The sequence below is a fragment of the Leptodactylus fuscus genome, chromosome 7 (genome assembly GCF_031893055.1).
Source record: "Leptodactylus fuscus isolate aLepFus1 chromosome 7, aLepFus1.hap2, whole genome shotgun sequence".
NCBI classification, from domain to species: domain Eukaryota; kingdom Metazoa; phylum Chordata; class Amphibia; order Anura; family Leptodactylidae; genus Leptodactylus; species Leptodactylus fuscus.
Genome location: NC_134271.1, coordinates 149,164,621 through 149,187,809, shown reverse-complemented (window position 1 = coordinate 149,187,809; position 23,189 = coordinate 149,164,621). Strand labels below are relative to the sequence as shown.

At 42.8% G+C, this 23,189-nt stretch overlaps 1 protein-coding gene and 1 long non-coding RNA gene across 2 annotated transcripts in view; both read right to left on the bottom strand.

The window, feature by feature from the left end:
* The window catches only part of LOC142214330 (NACHT, LRR and PYD domains-containing protein 12-like), a 75,225-nt gene that overhangs the window by 50,637 nt on the left and 1,399 nt on the right, over positions 1 to 23,189 (bottom strand). Inside the window, exons 3-11 of the mRNA XM_075283256.1 lie at positions 21,920 to 22,091; positions 20,106 to 20,171; positions 16,926 to 18,624; positions 11,079 to 11,255; positions 7,521 to 7,682; positions 4,653 to 4,781; positions 4,551 to 4,601; positions 2,450 to 2,568; positions 984 to 1,065 (exon numbers count right to left, since the gene is read on the bottom strand). Of these exons, the coding sequence (XP_075139357.1) occupies positions 984 to 1,065; positions 2,450 to 2,568; positions 4,551 to 4,601; positions 4,653 to 4,781; positions 7,521 to 7,682; positions 11,079 to 11,255; positions 16,926 to 18,624; positions 20,106 to 20,171; positions 21,920 to 22,091 (2,657 nt within the window). The remainder of the gene's footprint in view (positions 1 to 983; positions 1,066 to 2,449; positions 2,569 to 4,550; positions 4,602 to 4,652; positions 4,782 to 7,520; positions 7,683 to 11,078; positions 11,256 to 16,925; positions 18,625 to 20,105; positions 20,172 to 21,919; positions 22,092 to 23,189) is intronic.
* On the bottom strand, positions 15,165 to 15,485 carry LOC142214331 (uncharacterized). The gene is made up of 3 exons (XR_012717268.1): positions 15,456 to 15,485; positions 15,236 to 15,286; positions 15,165 to 15,190 (listed from the first exon to the last, which is right to left on the bottom strand). It is a non-coding gene; the product is annotated as an uncharacterized LOC142214331 (long non-coding RNA).

Here is a 23,189-nt window from a genome sequence, read left to right as displayed (position 1 = left end):
ACACTTAGGGGTGAAGCACAGCCGGGTAGAGTGGGGCACATGGAGTCTACAAAGGGGGTATTATATAATATATTTTAAAGAGGGGCTGGGAAGGCGGGGTGAGCCATTTGTTAGGAATGCTATGCTCATGTTCAGCTATATAGTAGCCCTAACCGATATAACTTAGGCTAAGGCCCCATGTAGCAGGCCACAGCGAAAAAGCGTAGTGGGAAAAACCGTGGTGGAAACACATTGTGATTTATGCCACAGCACGTTTTGCAAAAAGTGCACAGAATTTTCCTCTGCGGACATTCTGCCTCCATTATATCTATAGGGAAACTGCCGGCATTTCCGTAGGTGCAATGGACATTCTGCAATTTACAAAAACACAATGGTTTGGGGAATCACAGCATCTCTGCTGCAGATATTTTTCTGCAATGTGTGGATGGGATTATCCAGAATCATACCAACTTTGCAGGGACTGTAAAACGCCTCGTTTTTTTGCGCCACGGTTTTTATGCCACGTGGGGCCCTGGCCTTAGTGTGGCTATTGGAGATGAGCAAACGGATTTATTCCGAGGTAGGTTCAATCCAAATATCTAAAATTTAGTAAACCGAACAATTAGGGATTTGTCTCGGATGAACTAAAATGTCCACGTAAACCTGCATAGCAGTAAGTTATTATACTGTGGAGTCTCTTCAGAGGTGGAGACCCAGGGGAGGTAACAAAAATGGCCACCTCTGCTTCCTCCAGGGGCCTCCATGTGTCCCATATGACATCACTAGGGCACCCTGGAGAGAAGAAGGGGAAGAAGAACAGGAACCATGAACAGGAGTGTTACTCTGAAAAGACCCCAGAGAATAACAATAGTTTGTAGATGGTGCACCCCAAAAACTTTGTGTTCTGTGGAACCCAAAATTTTTGCGATATGTCCAATGAACACCATTGGGAACACGATGGTAAATAATACAGGTCTCCTCCTGTGCACATCTCTTATACTCACTGTAATTCCTCTATCCTGCAGGCTGGACTGGACAGAGCGGCCATCAAGTCACTGAAGTGATGTAGAGCCTTTTCCCTGTAGTCTAACACATTTTTAGATTGATTTTTGGGACATGACATAGCAGTGACACAGCGTTTCTTCACAGACTGGTTATTCTTCCAGGCTAATCCTTCTGAGATGGAGTCACTATTACTACCAGCAGCCACACTAGAAAAACAAGATGGCACGTGGTTAGTAAACCTGTAGACTGTATACGTGGAAACTGTTCTGGGCTGGAGGTCTGGTGGATGGCAGAAATTGTGGTAGCGATATGTTATATGATACGACTGAAAAAAGACATCAGGTGCAACCAAGGGATGGGAAAAGGGAATAGTTTTTTTATACAATTACATAAAGATTAGATATGGCCAATCCACTTCGTCATGAGCCGGGTTCTCGGATGAGCTGAAATAGCTACCACGACATACATTGCGGTAAATATTATACTCTGGAGTCTCTTCACTACTGGGGGATGATGATGCAGGGTAGTCCTGACAGGGCTCTGGTCACCTTTTGCAAAGGCTCGAGTCAACTCATCCGTCAGCATCCTCCACCGCTCCTCCTGACTCTCTGTTCTCAGGGCTGTCTCTGAATGAGCCTAGGGCAATTCTCTCCTCCTAGGGGCAATATGGACGGCTGTTGAAGCCCAGTCTCAGTGCTGGTGTTTTCCTCTCTGCACAGTCCAACATGTACTGCACAGGACCTCTGCTATCACTAGACCGAGCCCTCAACGGTCACCACAGAGACAAAAGTCTCCTACAACCCCACCCAGTGGCCTGTGATAGGCCAGAGCTGTAGTAAGGGGAAAGGATTGAACACTAAGGGGGAAAACAACAAGGGAAAAGCTGCATAACAGCGACATAGAACACACAGGACGGGACATACCAACATAACCCAGAGGCACAAAAGATAAACACTTAAAGCGGTAGCATGCTGAGATGCTGCAAAAATAGCAGTGCTTCTGCAATGTGGGGCCTTAAACTAAGCCTCTTTTTTCCAAGCGGCTCGGTTGACAGTGAGAGTGACCCTACATTATCAGATGTGCCAAGTTCAGACGGACCTATAATAAATATGGACACATGAATATTTTATCAATGTTTCATTGATGAAAGACAAAAGCAGCTCATGTGATAATATGGAGACTCTGGGGCTGGGGCAGCACCAGCTGTAAATACTGGCTTGTTCACTCCATAGATTGGAGAAGTGATATGAGGAGACGAGACAGTCAGACATTAGTAGAGACGTCACATATGAAGGTGCAGTCAGCAGTTTATCTCATAGACATAACAATGGTGCGGAGGAGCATAAAATAGAATAAAATCCATGTATAACTTGTCCCCACATGTCTCCTCCTGTACAAATCTCTTATACTTACCCTTCTTTCCCCGACTGCCGCAATAATTTTGACTGATTTTCCATGGCGTCACCAAAGTAGCAACCAGACAGATAGTTACCGGACAGGTCAAGTATCTTCAGGGACTGGTTATTCCTTATTACAGAGGCCAAGTGGGTGCAGGAAGTGTCTGGTAGATAATTATTAGCCAAGCTATAAGAATAAGATGGAGTAGATGTGAGTGATGTATCCATAGAACATAAATCCTTCATGTCATCTTCACCTCAAAAACATCTCCAGAATACACCCTTTCCTCACCAGAGATACACTAAAGACACTTATTGTCTCTCTGATTCATTCTCGCCTTGACTACTGTAACTCCTTACTAATCGGTCTTCCCCTCACTAAACTCTCTCCTCTACAATCTATTCTGAATGCAGCGGCCAGGCTCATCTATCAGGCTAGACGCTACAGCGATGCCTCCGGTCTGTGCCAGTCACTACATTGGCTGCCTATTCATTATAGAATAAAATATAAAGTTATCACTCTCACCCACAAGGCTCTCCATAATGCCGCACCTCCATACATTTCCTCCCTCATCTCTGTCTACCGCCCAACCCGTGCTCTCCGCTCACTCAATGGCCTAACACTTACATCCTCTATTATCAGAACCTCCCCCGCTCGTATACAAGACTTCTCCCGAGCTGCACCACTTCTCTGGAATGCTCTACCCCGGACAATCAGATTAACTCCCAACTTCTACAGTTTCAAGTGCAAACTAAAGACTCATCTTATCAGACAAGCCTATCACAATGTCTAATGTAAAACCTTTCATAGTTAGAATCCCCAAAACGAACCTTCCTCTGTTTCCTCCCACATTACCCCACATGATATGGTGCTGTATTGGATTGTAACTCTATACGTCCAGGCACCATCTGTACGTTACAGGACACGACTGGTGACGGCTCATATAGGTTTATGTTTATGTAGTGACAGTCACCTCTATTACAGAAGTGTCTGACCTCTGTATAAGCAATGCCACCCCTGCTACCTCTTGTGTCACCCCCTCTACCTCATAGATTGTAAGCTCTTGCGAGCAGGGCCCTCAGTCCCATTGTGTGAAATGGCTATTACTCTATAATGTATCTTTTTGTCTGTACTTGAACCCTACAATGTGTAAAGTTCTGCGGAATATGTATTATTAATGCAATGAATTACAATGCTAATTTTTATTTATTTTTATGGTAGGGGGTAACTGAAAATAAAATGTAATTCTGCTAACTTTGGGGGGTAGCCATGACTAAGGAGAGTATTCTCTGAAACGTGTAGGCTTACTTTCCCTGCCTGTACACCATAGACTTTATTTACAATTTTTAATCTCTGTCAAGATCTTAACAGCCGTCCTCGGTTGAGAGACTATACCTGGTAATAATCCCGGCATCATTGCAAAACAAAGGCCTCTTGGAAGGCCGAGCATGATGTTAAAGGGAGCAGCCTTTATTGGGCTATATCACTGGAATTCTGTCTTCCTAATTACATCAGGGAAGACAGGCTTGCACATTCCAGTGAGCGCCCTCTATTGGTTTGCAACACTGAGGCAGCAGCTGACTTCCTAATTACATCATGGAAGACAGATTTATATATTCTTCCCATGGTCCCTTGCAAAGTGGAGTGCTAAAGGCTTAATAAGTCTCCACAAACCTATATGGTGGTCTCTCCCCAAGGAGTGACAATATCCCCCTAAGATCCTGATGATTCAATAAAAGTTATGTTTTAAAAGAAAAATACAAGAAGCAGAGTGCTGGATATATTTTATTGCTACTGTCGTTGATACATTGTTTCAACCGTATATACTCAAGTATAAGCCGAATTTTTCAGAAGAAAGGGCAGCTCGCTTCTTTTTTTCCCGCTATCGGCAGCTGCCGATAGCAGAAAAAAGAAACCTAGTGGTCTCCATAGACCATCATTGAAAGGGGCGGATTATGACGTGGATTCCGCTGTCAAAATCCGCCCCTTTAGCCCCGTGTGAACTAGCCCTAACACACAGACAGAGAACAGTTAACCCTTTAATTTACAATACACTGATCTTTATCTAAGTCTGTTGTGCAATACAGCAGTTGCATCTATACAGATTGTTTAAACATAGTTTTTGCACGGGGTAATGTGTACATCCTGTACACATCCCTTATACTCACTGTAATTCCTCTATCCTGCAGGCTGGACTGGACAGAGCGGCCATCAAGTCACTGAAGTGATGTAGAGCCTTCTCCCTGGAGTCTGGATTGGACTGAACGTACTTCGAGCCACTGAAGTGAGGACCAAACAGACGGTTATTAGACAGGACAAGTTTCTTCAGAGACTGGTTATTCCTAATTACAGAGGCCAACTGGGTGCAGGAAGTGTCTGGTAGATCATTATCAGCCAAACTGTAATAATAAGAAGATGAGATGTGAGTGAGGGGTCCAAAGAATATTAGTACAAAATCTGTAAATTGCGCATGCCTTATTAAGATATAAATGTTATCTCTAGAAGCCACAACTTGTCCTCACTTTATAAAACAGAAATAATAGCAGCAAATGTAATCCATACCTCCCACCTTTCAAAGAACAGAAGGAGGGACAAAATGTGTGGCACATTTAGCTCCATCCACTTCTATGTTGACTCCACCCATACTCATCCATTTTTTTTGTGCCCCTATACATTATAATGCTCCTTAACATTATATGCCCCCACATTATAATCCAATTGCCCCACAGTATTAAGTCCTTCTCCTGGTGCCCCAGTTTAAACTGGTGGAAACTAGAGGGGGATATTAAACAGAGGGGGACAAAAAATGAATGGCCGTTGGAGAGGGACATTAAACTAGGGGCAACTAAAGAGGGACACATCCCCTTCCAGCTAGTCCCACGGTTTAATGTCCTCCTCCAGTTGCCCACCCATATAGTGTCCCTTTCCAGTTGCCCCCAGCTTAATGTGTCCATCCAGTGACTCCCCATTGTTTAATGTCCCTCTTAATCTCCCCTCCAATTTAATGCCCCCTTTCATCTGCCAAAAGTTTAATGCTCCCCCTCCCCTCCATGTCCCCCTACATTTGCCTCCAGTTTCATATCCCCCTTCACCTGCCCCAGTTTAATGTTGCACCTATCATTTGCCACCAGTTTTATGTTCCCCCTCAATATTCCCCCAAAGTTTAACATAAAAAACACTGATACTCACCTCTCCTCGCTCCCCTGCTGGTCTGTCTGTAGCCTCAGTCACAGAGTGTTATGGTAGTTGCAGGCGCAATGTGAGTGACGTCATCACATTGGAGCACAGTGGTGAGGCGGCAGGAGTTGTCTGCGGACAGTTCCTACTTCATTGACCATTGTATTCCATGATGAGTTGAAACACAGACTCAGAGTTCCACAGACCAAGATGGTGGGACAGGATCCAGAATCTGGGACTGTCCCGCTGAATCTGGTGATTGGGAGGTATGGGTAAAGTGTAAAATCTAAGTTGGAGGGAGGAACTTGTGTCACCAGTCACCTGCTGCGGTGAAGTCTCCATCCTCCCCTGACTATTGCATTTTTCAATCTGCAGCTCCTGTGTCCTCCATTCACCTCCCGTCTCAACTGTTTACAATGCAATCATGTTCTCAAGGGCAAGTTTTTCGTCTTCATATTGGTCAAGGCATCATCATGTTACCCGACTACTTCACTTGTGACTTTACATCTGTTGTGTATTTGATCAAGTGTCCATGTGGTCTGGTGTATGAGACCAACATAAGTCAAGCATTCGATGCAAGAAGCCACTTTCGCCACTCTCCTTCCATTTCCATGAGGCAGGCCACGAGGTGACTCAAATGCCGATGGCATTTTTTAATTTTCGTTTTTAGTTTTTGACTCCCCTCCTTCTAAACCCCATAACTTTTTTATTTCTCTGCTCCCAGAGCCATATGAGGTCTTAATCTTTGTGGGACAAATTTTTCTTCATGATGCCATCATTAAGTATTCTATATAATGTACTGGGAAGCAGGAAAAAAATTCAGAATGGGGTGGATTTGAAGAAAAAATGCATTTCTGCGACTTTCTTACGGGCTTTGGTTTTACGGCGTTCACTGTGCAGCCAAAATGACATGTCCGCTGTATTCTGTGTTTCGGTACGGTTCCAGGGATACCAAATGTATATGGTTTTATTTACATTTTGACCCCTTAAAAAATATCCAAAGCTTTGTTTAAAAATTTTTTTTCTAAAAGTCACCATATTCCGATGGCCGTAACTTTTTTATACGTAAGTGTACGGGGATGCATAGGGCGTCTTTTTTTGCAGGGCCGGGTGTACTTTTTAGTTCTACCATTTTCGGGAAATGTTATTGCTTTGATCACTTTTTATTCAAATTTTTATCAGAATCAAAACAGTGAAAAAACGGCGGTTTGGCACTTTTGACTATTTTTACCCACTACAGCGTTTACTGAACAGGAAAAATATTTGTATAGATTTGTAGAGCGGGCGATTTCAGACACGGGGATACCTAACATGTATGTATTTCACAGTATTTAACTACTTTTATATGTGTTATAGGGAAAGGGGGGTGATTTGAATTTTTAATACTTTTTACATTTTTTTTTAAACTTATTTTTTTTATTTTTTTGCATTTATTAGACCCCCTAGGGGTCTTGAACCCCAGGGTGTCTGATCACTAATGCAATGCCTTACAATGCTAATGCATTGCAAAAAATCATCCTTTCCTTCTGCATATCCTTCTCAATACAAGTGTCGCCGGCCATTTAAGTTAGTCCAAGAAAAATCAATGATTGTTCGATCTTGTTAAAAAACGAACAATTTGAAATATTCAGCCCAAAACAAAAATGTGACTAATCGATTCACCTAGTTGTAGTCTCCTCCTGTACACATCTCTTACATGGGAAGAATATGCAAATCTGTCTCCCAAGATGTAGACAGGGAGACAGTGCCTCTGTTATGCTGCCCTCTATAGCAAGCACCCTGAACAACATGCCCGACTTCCCAGAAGCCTTTACTGCATAATGCGGGGTTATAACCAAATCAATTTCTCAGCTACGGACGGCACTGTTTCTGTCTCTTTGGACGTCATCAGCGCAGCCTAGAGAGAATTGTTTTGGTTTAAGTGAGAACATGGGAAGAATATGCACATCTCTTATACTCACTGTAATTCTTCTATCCTGCAGGCTGGACTGGACAGAGCGGCCATCAAGTGAGGACCGGACAGACGCTTACCAGACAGGCCAAGTCTCTTCAGGGACTGGTTATTCCTTATTACAGAGGCCAACTGGGTGCAGGAAGTGTCTGGTAGGTCACTACCAGCCAAACTGTAAGAATAAGCAGAATATAAATTGTGATCAATATGAAGTGCCTTAAGATAAAAATCTGTAAATTGTGAATATATATTGAAAAAATGTCCCCAGTAACATTCATAAACGTCATCACTAAAACATTGAGGTGAATGGAAAATTAGAAATGTGCACGCGGGGGGGGGGGGGCGGCGTTAGGGGTCGAGGTCTTTGCGTCGGTCGGGGGGGGGGCACAGGTCAAAAGTTCACCACAGGGTCCAGCCATTCCTAGTTACGCCCCTGCTTGTGCACTTTTTTCTACCACTCCACTTTCCATTATTATGCTTTGATACAGCACTGTGTGAATAGCCAGTTTCTTTAGCAATGACCTTTTATGGGTCCCCCTCCTTGTGGAGTGTCAGTGACGGCCATCTGTCATGTCAGCAGTCTTCCCCATGATTGTGTCGCCCACTGAACCAGACTTAGGGTTGGTTCACACTAGCGCTTGTATTCCGTCCGCAAGGCGTCCCCCGAACAGAATACCAACGCTAATGCAGGCGCTGTGCAGTTAAGCACACGGAGCCCATAGACTATGGGCTCCATGTGCTTTGCAAGCACATCGCTTGCACCAATGTTTTTACGCTGTTTACTATGAAAATGTGAATAAAAAGCAAAAACATCAGATGTTCCCCAAAAAGGTATAACTAAAATTATAGCTGGCCCGGCAGGAAAGATGCCCTGTGTATCCCCTATATGGAAATAAAAAAATAAAAAAATTATGGGTGTCCAAATATGGCAACTCCAAGAAATTGTTATTTATTTGCCAAGTTTTGGGTTAAAATGGAAAAAAACTATATAAAAGTAGTATTTCTGGAATTGTACTGACCCATAGAATACAAGTGAATACATAGATTTCAGTACAATCAAATGCAAGTATCAAGCCAAGCTCATTCCAAATACCGTTAGGTAATGGTGAAAGGCCTCAAGAGCGTCTTGTCCCCCACATGTCTCCTCCTGTACACATCTCTTACATCTCTCACATTCAAACCTTCAACACCTCCTGCCGCCTCCAGCTCAAGAACATCCATCGAATTCGCCCCTTTCTCATCCCTGAAACTACTAAGATGCTCGTCCAGGCCCTCATAATCTCCCGCCTAGACTACTGCAACACCCTTCTCCATGGACTCCCAGCTAACACCCTCGCCCCCCTCCAGTCCACCTTAAACTGCACTGCTTGCTTAATCCACCTCACCTCCCGATCTTCATCGGCTGCTCCCCTCTGCCAGTCCATCCACTGGCTACCTATAGCCCAGCGAATTGCGTTCAAGCTACTAACGCTAACATACAAAGCCATCCACAACCTGTCCCCTTCATATATCTCCGACCTCATCCACACCCTGTCCCCTCCATATATCTCTGACCTAATCTCCCGCTACCTGCCCACATGTAACCTCAGATCCTCCAATGACCTCCTACTCCGCTCTGCTCTCATCCGCTCCTCACACAACCGTCTCCAAGATTTCTCCTGTGCATCCCCCATACTCTGGAACTCCTTACCACGACACATAAGACTGACCCCCACAATCACAGGCTTCAAGAAGGCCCTGAAGACTCCCCTATTCAGGAAGGCCTACACCCCCCCAATAATACTATCACCGCACCGCCATCTGTACAGTCTCCCCCTCTCCTTCTGTCTCTACCCCCCTTCCCCCATAGATTGTAAGCCCTCGCGGGCAGGGCCCTCTACCCCACTGTGCCAGCCGATGTTAGTATTATATCTACCTGTATATTCTGTGTATTGTATGTAACCCCCAAATGTAAAGCACCATGGGATTAATATAATAATGTCCAGCACCATGGAATTAATATAATATTGTACAGCACCATGGAATTAATATAATAATGTACAGCACCATAGAATTAATATAATAATGTACAACACCATGGAAATAATATAATAATGTACAGCACCATGGAATTAATATAATAATGTACAGCACCATGGAATTAATATAATAATGTCCAGCACCATGGAATATAATAATGTACAGCACCATGGAATTAATATAATAATGTACAGCACCATGGAATTAATATAATAATATACAGCACCATGGAATTAATATAATAATGTACAGCACCATGGGATTAATATAATACTGTACAGCACCATGGAATTAATATAATAATGTACATCACCATGGAATTAATATAATAATGTTCAGCACCATGGAATTAATATAATAATGTACAACACCATGGAATTAATATAATAATGTACAGCACCATGGAATTAATATAATAATGTACAACACCATGGAATTAATATAATAATGTACAGCACTATGGAATTAATATAATAATGTACAGCACCATGGAATTAATATAATAATGTACAGCACCATGGAATTAATATAATGTACAGCACTATGGAATTAATATAATAATTTACAACACCATGGAAGTAATATAATAATGTACAACACCATGGAACTAATATAATAATGTACAACACCATGGAATTAATATAATAATGTACAGCACTATGGAATTAATATAATAATGTACAGCACCATGGAATTAATATAATAATGTACAGCACCATGGAATTAATATAATGTACAGCACTATGGAATTAATATAATAATTTACAACACCATGGAAGTAATATAATAATGTACAACACCATGGAACTAATATAATAATGTACAGCACCATGGAAGTAATATAATAATGTACAGCACTATGGAATTAATATAATAATGTACAGCACCATGGAATTAATATAATAATGTACAGCACTATGGAATTAATATAATAATGTACAGCACCATGGAAGTAATATAATAATGTACAGCACCATGGAATTAATATAATAATGTCCAGCACCATGGAATTAATATAATAATGTACAGCACTATGGAATTAATATAATAATGTACAGCACCATGGAAGTAATATAATAATGTACAACACCATGGAATTAATATAATAATGTACAGCACTATGGAATTAATATAATAATGTACAGCACCATGGAAGTAATATAATAATGTACAGCACCATGGAATTAATATAATAATGTACAGAGCACCATGGGATTAATATAATAATGTACAGCACCATGGGAGTAATATAATAATGCACAGCACCATGGAATTAATATAATAATGTACAGCACCATGGAATTAATATAATAATGTCCAGCACCATGGAATTAATATAATAATGTCCAGCACCATGGAATTAATATAATAATGTCCAGCACCATGGAAGTAATATAATAATGTACAGCACCATGGAAGTAATATAATAATGTACAGCACCATGGAATTAATATAATAATGTCCAGCACCATGGAATTAATGGTGCTATATAAATAAACAATAATAATAATAATAATAATAATAATAATAATAAATCTCTTATACTCACTGTAATTCCTCTATCCTGCAGGCTGGACTGGAAAGAGGATCCACCAAGTCACTGAAGTGAGAACCAAGATTGTTTCTGGACAGGACAAGTGTCTTCAGGGACTGGTTTTCCCTTATTACAGAGGCCAGCGGGGCGCAGGAAGTGTTTGATATGTCTGGTAGATAATTCTCTGCTAAACTGTAAGAACAAGAAGATGTGATGTGAGTGAGGTGTTCAAAGAATATTAGTATAAAATCTGTAACTTGTGTATATATTATTAAGACACAATGTTTTCTCTAGACGCCACGTCTTGTCCTCACTTTTTGGTATGTCATAAAACAGAGATAATTGCAGCAAATGTAATCTGTAAACTATAAATGTAAGCTGAATAGAGGAACTGGTGTCACCAGTCATCTTCTGCAGCAAAGTCTCCATCCTCCACTGACTATTGCAGTCTTCAAACTGCGGCTCCTGTGTCCTCCATCCATTCACCTCCTGTCTGTACATTATTACTAGGGATGAGCAAATCGATTCTGCAGAAGTGGAATTCGATCTAAATTTCAGGAAATCTTCAAATCGCCCTGAATCCGGACTTCTTCAAGCTTCGATGCATCGAATCGCATTTTTTCATAAATTGGCCACCGCACATGTTAGGATAAGGGGCAGGGAACTCTGGGAACACGGGATCACCCACAATGCCAAGCATACAGCTATTCAGCAGCAAGCTGCCCTGTGAAGTCACATTTTAGGTACAGTCATTTCACATCGCTCTTACTGCAGGGACAGGCAGTCATCAGGAGCTAGGGACAGTGTTAGAAAACAGATACAAGCTCAGGGAAAGAGGATTGAAGGTGAAGGGAAAGTATAGGGAGGTAATCAAAGAAGAACTTGGGGTGGTTGCAGCATCATTAATACACATTGTACTGCTCACTGCCATTATACTGGTGCTCATTACTCATACTTGTGTATTCAAGGTGGAACAAAACAAGCCTTTTACAGCCAAAACCAGTGAATTATCATCCACTAATACCTGCACTTATCTGTTCTCATGCCTTTTTAAAGGCGTTCAAAAGTGGGGAAAGAAATTAGGGGATTATTAGCCATTGTGTGTACAGAGTATACATTTACAGCCCATTTCTCAATACAGTCTTGGCAAAAATCAAGAATTCTTAGCCACCAATCTCCACAGTTACCTGTTATTCTCACACTTATTTTAAAGGTGTTTAATAGTGGGGAAACAAATAAAAGAAATATTCTCAATTTTGTTCCCAGTATAAAATTACAGGCCATTACTCAATATGTCAGACAGAGAGGTGACAGGACATGCACAGGGGAGAGCCATAGAGCTAAATGTTTCTGGCGCAGGCACAGGTCACAGCAAACTAAGGGGGTGTGGCAGCAGGGGTCAGTGACAGAGGTCTGAGCTTCGAGTGTCAAATCGCGATTGTGTCTTGACCAGCGACTCAACAGTTGAAGACTGGTTGACTCAGTCATCCACTTCATCCCAAGTCACATCAGACACCCCCAGCTAAGAGTCAGAGTCGGTAGATTCATCAGATACAACCCTTAGTTGACATGGCCCAGAAACAGGCCCTATACCCTCAGGTGTCCTGAACATGCCTCTGTCCTTTTATGTTCCCTCAGCTAGAGAATTACTGTATGCTGTGGGCTCAGATCCACTATACATTGTGATTGAGCTACTACTGGACAGTCAGCAACTAGTGCCCAAACAAGATCTGGAGGTGACAACTGCCGCTTCCTCCAGTAGTAGTGATGAGGAGAGTGGTGTGGGAGCTAGTGCTGTGAGCAGTCAGGCTCCTGGCTAGAGACCGTTGAAGAGGACATCAGTGACCTGCAGACATTATTGGATGACAATGTAACCGATCGCAATTGGGAGGACTACTGGCTCTCCACCGTGTTAGACCCTCACTACCACATTATAATTCGCTTCACATTATATCAACTTGCAACTCTGTGGCCTACTTCCGCTGCTGCCACCTCCTCACTCTGCCACTGGGTGACTGTATGGCCTCCTCACACTGATGCCATCTCCTCACTCTGCCACTTGGTGACTTTATGGCCTCCTCATGCTGCTGCCACCTCCTCACTCTGCCACCGGGTCACTATATGGCCTCCTAAGGCTATTGTTATCCACATTATATCAACTTGTCACTTTGTGGCCTACTCACGCTGCTGCCACCTCCTCACTCTGCCACTAGGCCACTGTATGGCCTCCTAAGGATGCTGCAACCTCCACACTGGACAGGTGACACAGATTCTACCTCCACATTCTCACACCATTGGTCTTGCAATTTCCATCTCATCCTCCACTGGGTCCTCAGCCTCCAATGCAGGGATAACTCCCATTGCTCCTCCAGCATACCACATGTGCAGGGCACAGCTTTGTCACACTGTTCTACACTTCTTTTACCTGGGAAAACAAAGTCACACAGGGGAGGAACTCCTTTATTGTCTCAATCAAGAAATCGAATCCTGGCTTTCTCCAAAGGAAATTAAAATTTGAACCGTGGTGACAATGGGAAAAACATGGTGTCGGTGCTGTGTCAAAGGGGGCTGAGCCATGTGCCCTGCATGGCGCACGTGTTCAATCTGGTTGTTAAGCATTTCCTTAAGTGTTCCACCAATCTTCAAGACATCCTAATAATGTCAAGGAAACTTTCCATGCACTTCAGCCACTAGTACACAGCCAAACACACCTTCCTTGAGCTGCAGCGGTAGAACGGCCTTCCATAACATAGGCGGATATGCAATGTTTCCACCCGTTGGAATTCAACCCTCCATATCTTGGATTGACTATATGAACAGAGAAAAGCCATAAATGATTTTTTGATGATACAAGTGGAGGTACTCCCCTGTGTAACTTTAATGTTAGCTAGTAGCATCTCATGTTTGACATCTGCCGTTTGCTCGTTCACTTTGAGGAGGCCACTTTTGTCGGTCAGTCACCAGGGGCTGAAATGGAGGAGGAGTACATTGAAGCACAAGCAATGTCTAGCTAAATGGGTAGAGAGGAGGAGCAGGAGCAACAGGAATAGCAATAGGAAAATGAGGAGGACGAGGCAGATGACCCAGACACACCGTGACAGTATGCAGTGGAAATGGATGCAGGAAGTCCCTCAGAGTAACTTACACAAATGGCCCGATGCATGATCACTTGCTTGGCCAGTGACAACCGAACTGTCACCATTCGGCTGAGGGAGGATTACTGGCTCTCCACCATGTTAGACCCTCACTACCAGGGAAAAATGGGGGCCTTTTTTACACTCACTGAAAGGGAGAACAAACTGAACTACTTTAGAGAAATGCTACATTGCAAGTTGGCCGCTGCCTATCTGTGCCATCATCCATACTCTCGCATGTCCGAACCGGGGGGCCCTTGCAGTGGCATGGCAGGTGTGGGAGGAAGTAGGGGTGGCAGGAGCATTATCGGCTCCATCAGCACCAGCCTGAGCCTAGAGTCACTGATGAGCAGCTTTCTTCACCCGCATAGTGAAGAAGCTGCTCATCAGCAGCTAGACACAGCGCAGAACTTGAAGCAGCAGGTGGTGGCATACTTAAAGTGTACCCTGCCACCCATCGTGGAAGATCCACTGGACTTTTAGGCAGCTAAAACTGAATTTGTGACCACAACATGGCCGAGTTTGCCCTGAAACAGCTGTCCTGCCTAGCCAGTAGTATAACCTCAGAGCGAGTGTTTAGTGTGGCAAGGGCCATAGTTACCCCAAGGAGAACTCACTGGATTACTGTATGGTCTCATAAGGCTGCTGCCACCTTCTCTCTTTGCCACTGGATGACTGTATAGCCTCCTCATGCTGCTGAAACCACTCCACTCAACCACTGGGTCACTGTATGGCCTCATAAGGCTGCTGCAACCTCCACACTCGACTACTGGGTCACTGTATAACCTCATAAGGCTACTGCAACCTCCACACTCTGCCACTGGGTAACTGTATCGCCGCCTCATGCTACTGCCGCCTCCCCACTCTGCCACTGGGTCACTGTATGGCCTCACAAGGCTACTCCAACCTCCACACTATGCCACTGGGTCACTATATGGCCTCATAATGCTACTGCAACCTCCACACTCTGCCACTGGGTCACTGTATGGCCTCCTCATGCCACTGGGTCACTGTATGGCCTCATAAGGCTACTGCAACCTCAACACTCTGCCACTGGGTCACTGTATGGCCTCCTCATGCCACTATCGCCTCCCCACTCTTCCACTGTGTCACTGTATGGCCTCATAAGACTACTGCAACCTCTACACTCTGCGACTGGGTCACTGTATGGCCTTATAAGGCTACTGCAACCTAAACACACTGCCACTGGGTCACTGTATGGCCTCATAAGGCTACTGCAACCTCAACACTCTGCCACTGGGTCACTGTATGGCCTCCTCATGCCACTATCGCCTCCCCACTCTTCCACTGTGTCACTGTATGGCCTCATAAGACTACTGCAACCTCTACACTCTGCACTCCTATTCCTAATTATTTGTTGCAAGCTTTTCAGAACTGAGTGCTCTGTATCATGCAGTGAGATTAATCACAGACCCTTCACTATCTCCAACATTACTGTAATGCCTCGTGTTCAAGTCCACAACCCCTTACATAGTGTATATCCCACCACCTACCACTATCTAATGGCTAAGAGGCTGTCAGGTGATGTTAGATGATTCTAGAACATCACACAGTGACTCACACTCATATGTATCTTCTGCATACCCTTCTCAATACATGTGTTGTCGGCCATTTAAGTTAGTCCAAGAAAAATCAGTGATTATTCAGTTTTGTTTTTTTTTGTTTGTTTTTTTTTTTTAAAAAAAAAAAAGAACAATTTGGAATATTCGGCTCAAACCCATTTTGTGAGTAATCGGTTCACCTATTTCTAATCTGATCCTGTACACATCTCTTATACTCACTGTAATTCCTGTATCCGGCAGGTCGAACTGGACAGAGCAGCCATCAAGCCAATGAAGTGAAGACCAGACAGACGGGTATGAGACAGGACAAGTTTCTTCAGAGACTGGTTATTCTGTATTACAGAGGCCAACTGGATGCAGGCAATGTCTGGTAGCTTAATATGGTCCAATCTTTAAGAATGATAAAAATAAAAATTTGGGTGACGCATGTAAAGTACCTTAGGATAAAATCTGTAATTTACAAATGTGTAAAAAAAAAGTGTCCCCGGTAAAATCAATAAATATCATCACTAAAACCTTGGGATAAATGGGGAAATGTGGGGGAAGAGGGGGGGGGGTGATACCTTCTCAGTGTCCATGTTTTACAAGGGATATGGCAGCCATGATTCTAACTGAAATGGATGGCCCCAAACAGATATGTTGGTGATACCCAAATAGCCTGCCTGTGGCCCCTAGCACTTACCAGAGCCCACAGACCATGGCCTCCTTTAACTACACTATGAAGCAGTATAACCTGCTTAACTATGATCCCTACTTTTCTCCATCTTGCGATTCCTGGTCCACAGTGTCCCCACTCAGGTCTCTTGTGTGTAAGTCTTGTTTTATGATCCCTACTATCCAGAAACTCAAGTTCTCAATAGCGTGGGGTGGTTGTTCCCACTAGACTAAGTGACATTGTGTCTGATTCCACTGATGTGACTTCTAGGGCACATATGGTGCACATTAGCTGCCAAATCCGGCAGCTGATCCTGCGTTACCACATCCCTTGACAGCAGTTGAATCCAGTTTGATCTGAACTGGTTGACTCTTCTGTAGTTACTAATATTTGTTCTCTATGCATTTATAATATAGACAAATGAACAATAACATGGAGTAGTAATAACTATGTAGTAACAGAAGTGTAATACCGCAGAGAAATAAAATACCTCAGATTCTGGAGGTTATCTAAGGCTGGTTTAAGGCTTTCCATTCCTTCAATGTCTATGGAACACCTACATAGATTTAATTCTTTTATATGTTTGCAGGTTTCCATGATGAATGCTAACACCTTGCAGTCTAGAGCTGACATGTGAACATCAGAAAGGTCCAGTCTTCTGCGGGATTGCAATGATTCCAGAACTAGACCTTCATTCCGGGACTCAAAGAGATAGTAGAATGTCATAAGAAAATGTCGCTTCTCAGCTTTACTTTTCACTAGACTCTCTTCTTCTAATGTAAAGTTCTTCAGCCAAGTGATCACATCTCTGGAGGCCTGAGCTGCTTGTTTGTCCAGATATCCAGATAGTATTGACCTGGAGGTGCCATCCGATAGACCGCACAGGAAACGGAGGAACATCTCACCACGTCCATCAGGATAGGATTTGGCTTTTTCTAGTGATTTCTGTAACTTCTCAGGAGAATAATCAGTATAATGGACCAGGGCAGAGAAGAATTCCTGAACAGTGAGATGTAAGAAGGAATAGGTCACAGGTTCCTCAGATTCTATAAGAAAACTTGATAAGAGCTTTGACTTCTTGTCAACATAAAAAGAATCCAGATCTCGATCTTCGAAAATAATTTGGTGGTTCATGACTCCATGTTCTCCCATCCATCCGATGGACTGCAGGATCTTCTGAGCGTCACTTTTCTCCAGGCTGTGATTGGACAGAATGTTGGCGATAAATATGGCAAAGAGTTGTGTGACTGTTCTGGGTAATAATGTCACCTGCTGGTCACTACTTGTTGTCTGGAAGGCCTTGGATAATACAGTACAGATGATCCAGCAGTAGGACGGGAGGTAACAGAACGTGTACAAGGTGGCATTCTGCTTCACATAAGTAAAAGACTTTTCTGACAGTTCAGGGTTGGAGAAAAAATTTTCAAAGTAAATCTTTCGTTCTTCTGGAAAAAATCCAATGATTTCTACTATTCGATCGAAAACATTACAATCAATTGATGCCAGTCTGGTTGGACGACTTGTCATTAGGACAGAACAACCATTAAGAAGAGACTTTCTCACCAAACTAACCACAATCTGACCGCAATGTCCGAGCTGTTTAGGATGAGAGCACAAGTCACGTGATGTGAAATCCATTGTATGATTGCTTTCATCTAATCCATCAAATATAAAGAGAAGTTTCTCTGGATCTTGTAAGATGTTCTCCAGCTGCTCCTCCAGATATGGGTACTGATGAAGGATCATGGTCTCCAGACTAACCTTATCCAGTCTGTTCAGTTCTCGGAATTTGAAGAAAAAGACAAAAGAGAATCTTTGGTAGAGATCGCCCTTCACCCAGTCATAGACAAACTTCTGCATCAGCGTGGTCTTCCCTACGCCAGGCACTCCGCTCACCATGACCATATGTGGTACAAGTCTGGATCGGTGGCACCAACGGAAGATCTTGTTGAGAGAAATACGTTGTAGTACATTTTGGGTTTTCTTTAAAATGGTTTCATGTCTTACCCCGGTCTCTATGAGCTCATTCTCAGAACGTTTCCTAAAGTGATCACTAGAGACAATGATGAGGTTCACATAACGTGTAGAGAAGGGGAAACTTTCCTCTCCCTGGTTACATGCCGGAGGTATGTTCTCTGTAAGTTTTTCATTTTTGCCATGTAAGTGATTCTTGTGACAGTTCTTGGCATCTATAGGAATAAACACCAGGAGAAATCATTTTAAATGTGAGATATTTTTAGACTTGCACATTTTAAGGACGTTGTTCACTTTGGACCAGGGCCAGTTCCAGGTTTTTGTGGGCCACTGGGCGACAGAGCCTCAGTGGGTCCCTTTGTGGCACAATTTGCCGTGGTGAAAAAACAGCTGAAATTTGGTGGTTTTTGCTGAGGCAGACTTGGTGGAATGGAGTATAATATATTCCATTCCATACAAGAAGATAGAACTGTGAAGAAGAATATTATGGGGACATCTACCGCGGATTCCTCTTCATTTTCTGCCCTTATGCAGTTCCGTTGCGACTTCCCACCTTTGATTAGGCCCAAATGAATGGGCCGAATCAGTCAGGAGCCTTAGCTACAGAATCTACAGCAAAGTGTGTGTGTGTGTGTGTGTATATTGCCCATATACAATTGTTACTTTAGATCAGGGGTCTCAAACTCGCGGCCCGCAGGCCTATAGTTTGCGGCCCCCGGCGGACATCCCGACATCCGCCGTAATAGTATGGCGCATGCCGGGTGTGTAACTATGGCGACCACCCTGCCGGGTGTCTACTGCGCCGGAGGCGCCATTTTCCCAGCGGCGCATAGGTGCCGCCATTTTGCCAGTGATTGCAGGCGCCAGTGATTGCAGGCTTGTCTGCAATTTCTTTCTTTTGCAGGCTGGTCTATGCAGCCTGCAAAAGAAATAATGATTTTTTGCAATGCATTAGCATTGTAATGCATTGCATTGGTGATCAGACCCCCTGGGGTTCAACACCCCTAGGGAGTCTAATAAATGCAAAAAAAATAAAAAAAAATATAAACAAATATAAAAAGTATTAAAAATTCAAATCACCCCCCTTTCCCTAGAACACATATAGAATAAAAGTAGTTAAATACTGTGAAACATATACATGTTAGGTATCCCCGCGTCTGAAATCGCCCGCTCTACAAATCTATAAAAATATTTTTCCTGTACAGTAAACGCCGTAGCGGGAAAAATAGTCAAAAGTGCCAAACCGCCGTTTTTTCACTGTTTTGATTTTGATAAAAATTTGAATAAAAAGTGATCAAAGCAATAACATTTCCCGGAAATGGTAGAACTAAAAAGTACACCCGGCCCCGCAAAAAAACGCCGTAGGCATCCCCGTACACAGACGTATAAAAAAGTTACGGCTGTCGGAATATGGCGACTTGTAGAAAAAAAAAATTGGGAAACCTGATGCGGCGCAGCCTCACCCAGACTCTACCTCCAGCGGCCCCGGGGTAAATTGAGTTTGAGACCCCTGCTTTAGATGTATTTATTACATTACTTTTTTGCATTATGTCCCTATTGCTTTCTATGTTTTTTTAGTGCCAAATAAATGACTGTTGTGCTCCATCATATTAGATTTCTATTCCCTAAGTATTACATAGTGAGCTGTATTACTCTAGTATTATTCTAAGAATCTAAAATATAAGATATGTAATACCTTTCAGTTTGGTGGGAAGTGAGTATCCATCTTCATCCATTAGAATTTTTTCCACCAGACTTTCACCTGGAATGAAACAATGTAATATACAGCTGTAATGCCCAAGTCAGTGGCGTAACTACCGGGGTAGCAGGGGTAGCGGCTGCCACGGGGCCCAGGACACTAAGGGCCTGGCGACAGCTGCTACCGCTGCATTTATTTTTTTTCCGAATAGGCCGTTACCAACTGGAGTTATTCCAGCCGGTAACGGGCACTATTTACTTACCGATCCTGGCAGGGGCCGGGATCAGTAAGTGACACCACGGGCCCCACAAACATCATTATCATACTCGGGGGTCTTTTCAGCCCTCCGAGTATAATGATCAGAGGTTCAGGGGAGGTGAGGGAACATAAAAATCCGTGTTACTTACCTCTTCGGGCAGGCTTCTGTGATTCTCCCTCCCTGCGTCCCGGGTCATGTGACGTCATTGAAGATGTCCAACACCACCAAGGACTGCAGCAGAACCGGAGATAGGTAAGTGACAGTGTTTTTTATGTTGTTATCCCCTTCGGTCTCTGATTATTATACTCTGGGGTCTGACGTCTCCCCTCCCAGTACCCGCCCACACTCTCCTAACCTGGGAGGCAGGGGTCAGCGAGGCAAGAAGAGCAGCATGGAGCGGCAGCGAGGCAAAGAAGAACACCGGGCACCGGAGCAGCCATCTCTGTAGGTAAGTGGACACCAGGGGGGACTAAGTAGCCAGAGGATTAAAAAAAAAAAAAAATCCTCTGGCTACTTACTGATTCACTACACAACGTGGATTCTAACAATTAAAGCGTTCAAGTGTTAGATTCCATGCTGTATAGTGAATAGGATTGCTTTTAAAATCCGATCTCAAATTAATAAAAAATCCCATTGACTTGCATTGGGATCGGAATTGGGATCGAGATCGGGTTCGAATGAAAAATGATCGAAAATTGGATTTTAAAATCGATCCTGAAAAGTCAAGATCGGCTCAACCCTATCTTTTATATATTTAATTTTAAGTAGGAAAAGGACATTTTGGGACTTTATTAATTTATAAAAAGATTTTCACACATTTTACTTCTTTTTTTTTTTACTGTATAATGATGTCGCACTTGGGGATGTGAACCAGCGATACTCTGATTGCTGGTTCAGTACTATACACTGCAATACACGTGTTAGAGTCAGAACTGCATGAATTCAGATTTTTAAAAAAAAATTTTTAAATAAAGTTAATAATATGAAAAAAATTAAAAATTCACCAAAAATTATTTAAAAATATGGTGAATATAAAACTTGGTTGAAAAAAAAAAAATCATTATCTGGTGACACATTCCCTTTAATCTTTCCTATTAAAGAGCTAGATTTTCTGAAGGCAAGACAATGGAGGCTGTAATACCGTACAGAATAGACATAAATGAATCATTTTGGATCGAACCACATTTGACCTGACGTTGATGCACCCTATGTGCCATGCCTCAGTGATGATGTTACCCAAAGTGATGAGGACCCAAAGAAAGATACTTGGAAGCCCTGAAGACGTGAGGGAAGGTGAGTATGAAGTGTTTTTGTTTTTTTTACACCTCTTCTGAGCATCCACCTGTTATGCTCTGACCTCAAAGTATAAAAATTTCACTTCCCGATATTAATCTTTGACCTGAACCGTCCAAACCTGAAACAAAATTTTCAGGTTCACCCATCTCTAATACAGAACCGTAATAAGAATTTACTGATCGGCTATTTTTTTTCTTTTTTTAAATTTGCTCAGTAGTAGTGAAAAACAAAATAAAAAGATTATACACAAAGTTACCTTCCACTAGGAATTCTTCCAGTACAGCATCTAAGGTAAGAAGAGAAGATTTCCTTTGTAGGACATAGAGACTAACCCACAGTGCAATCACAGCTTGTCTTCCATGGTCAAATATATCTTTCAGAAGAATGTAGGCAAATTGTTTTTTGTCACTTTGTAGACTTTGGAATTTCTACAACACAAAAGAAGGAATCTATTGAATCTACCAGATTGTTCCTCTAAAATCCATCATAACTGTATATCAGATACTTAATAGTAAAAAAAAAACACAAATGAAAATGTAAAACTCTGGGTTGATGTTCACCTAGATACCCCTCTATGGTAGTGCTGACGGCACAGAAAGCAGTTCCTTCCATAAGGTTACATGGCAATTTTGGCTGTGACTCACTATGTGCTACCCAAGATCCCCAGGTCACTTTCCTTCACTAATTTAGTTACATAGTAGATGAGGTTGGATGAAGACATCAGTCCAGCAAGTCCAACCAATAACCCTACAATCCTTACAGTGTTGATCCATAGGAAGGCAAAAAACCATGAGGCTCATGACAATTGCCCCATTTCAGGGGAAAAAATTTGTTCCAGACTCCAATCTGGCAGTCAATATAAAACCCTGGATCAACGTGTCCTTAAAATCTAGAGTCCATAACCTGTTATATTTGACAAATTCCATCAAAAAACCACTTGACTTAGGGCAGGTTGTGGCAAACCAGGATTCTGACAACCCTGCTGGTAATTTTCCAACCGTGGGAACCCTGAACAGCTTTGCTACTAGCCAAAAGCAGTGTAAGGGAGCCTGCACACGGAGTATACGCTCCACTCATTCTGAACGTAAAAACTCGTTCAGAATGAGCGCGTAAAAAGCAGCTCTCATTGACTTGAATGGGTGCCGGCATGCGCGCGCTCCCCATTGAAATCAATGGGAGGATTTTTTCCCTATTGCTTTGAATGTGATACGCGCGTATGCCGGCTCCCATTCAAGTCAATGGGAGCTGCTTTTTACGCGCTCATTCTGAATGAGTTTTTATGTTCAGAATGAGCGGAGCGTAACTCCGTGTGCAGGCTCCCTAAAGGTCTGATGCACTTGAATGTCGTATCTCCCTACACAAAGACCAGTCACTGAATCTTTGCCCCAGGTGAAGGAATCTGTCTAAATATAATACTGCCACACAATGTATCCCCTGAAAATAATAGTACCATACAATAGGACTCCTAAATAAAATAGCATTGCATAGTGTACTCTAAATTTTATTTAGGTAACAATATGACAGTG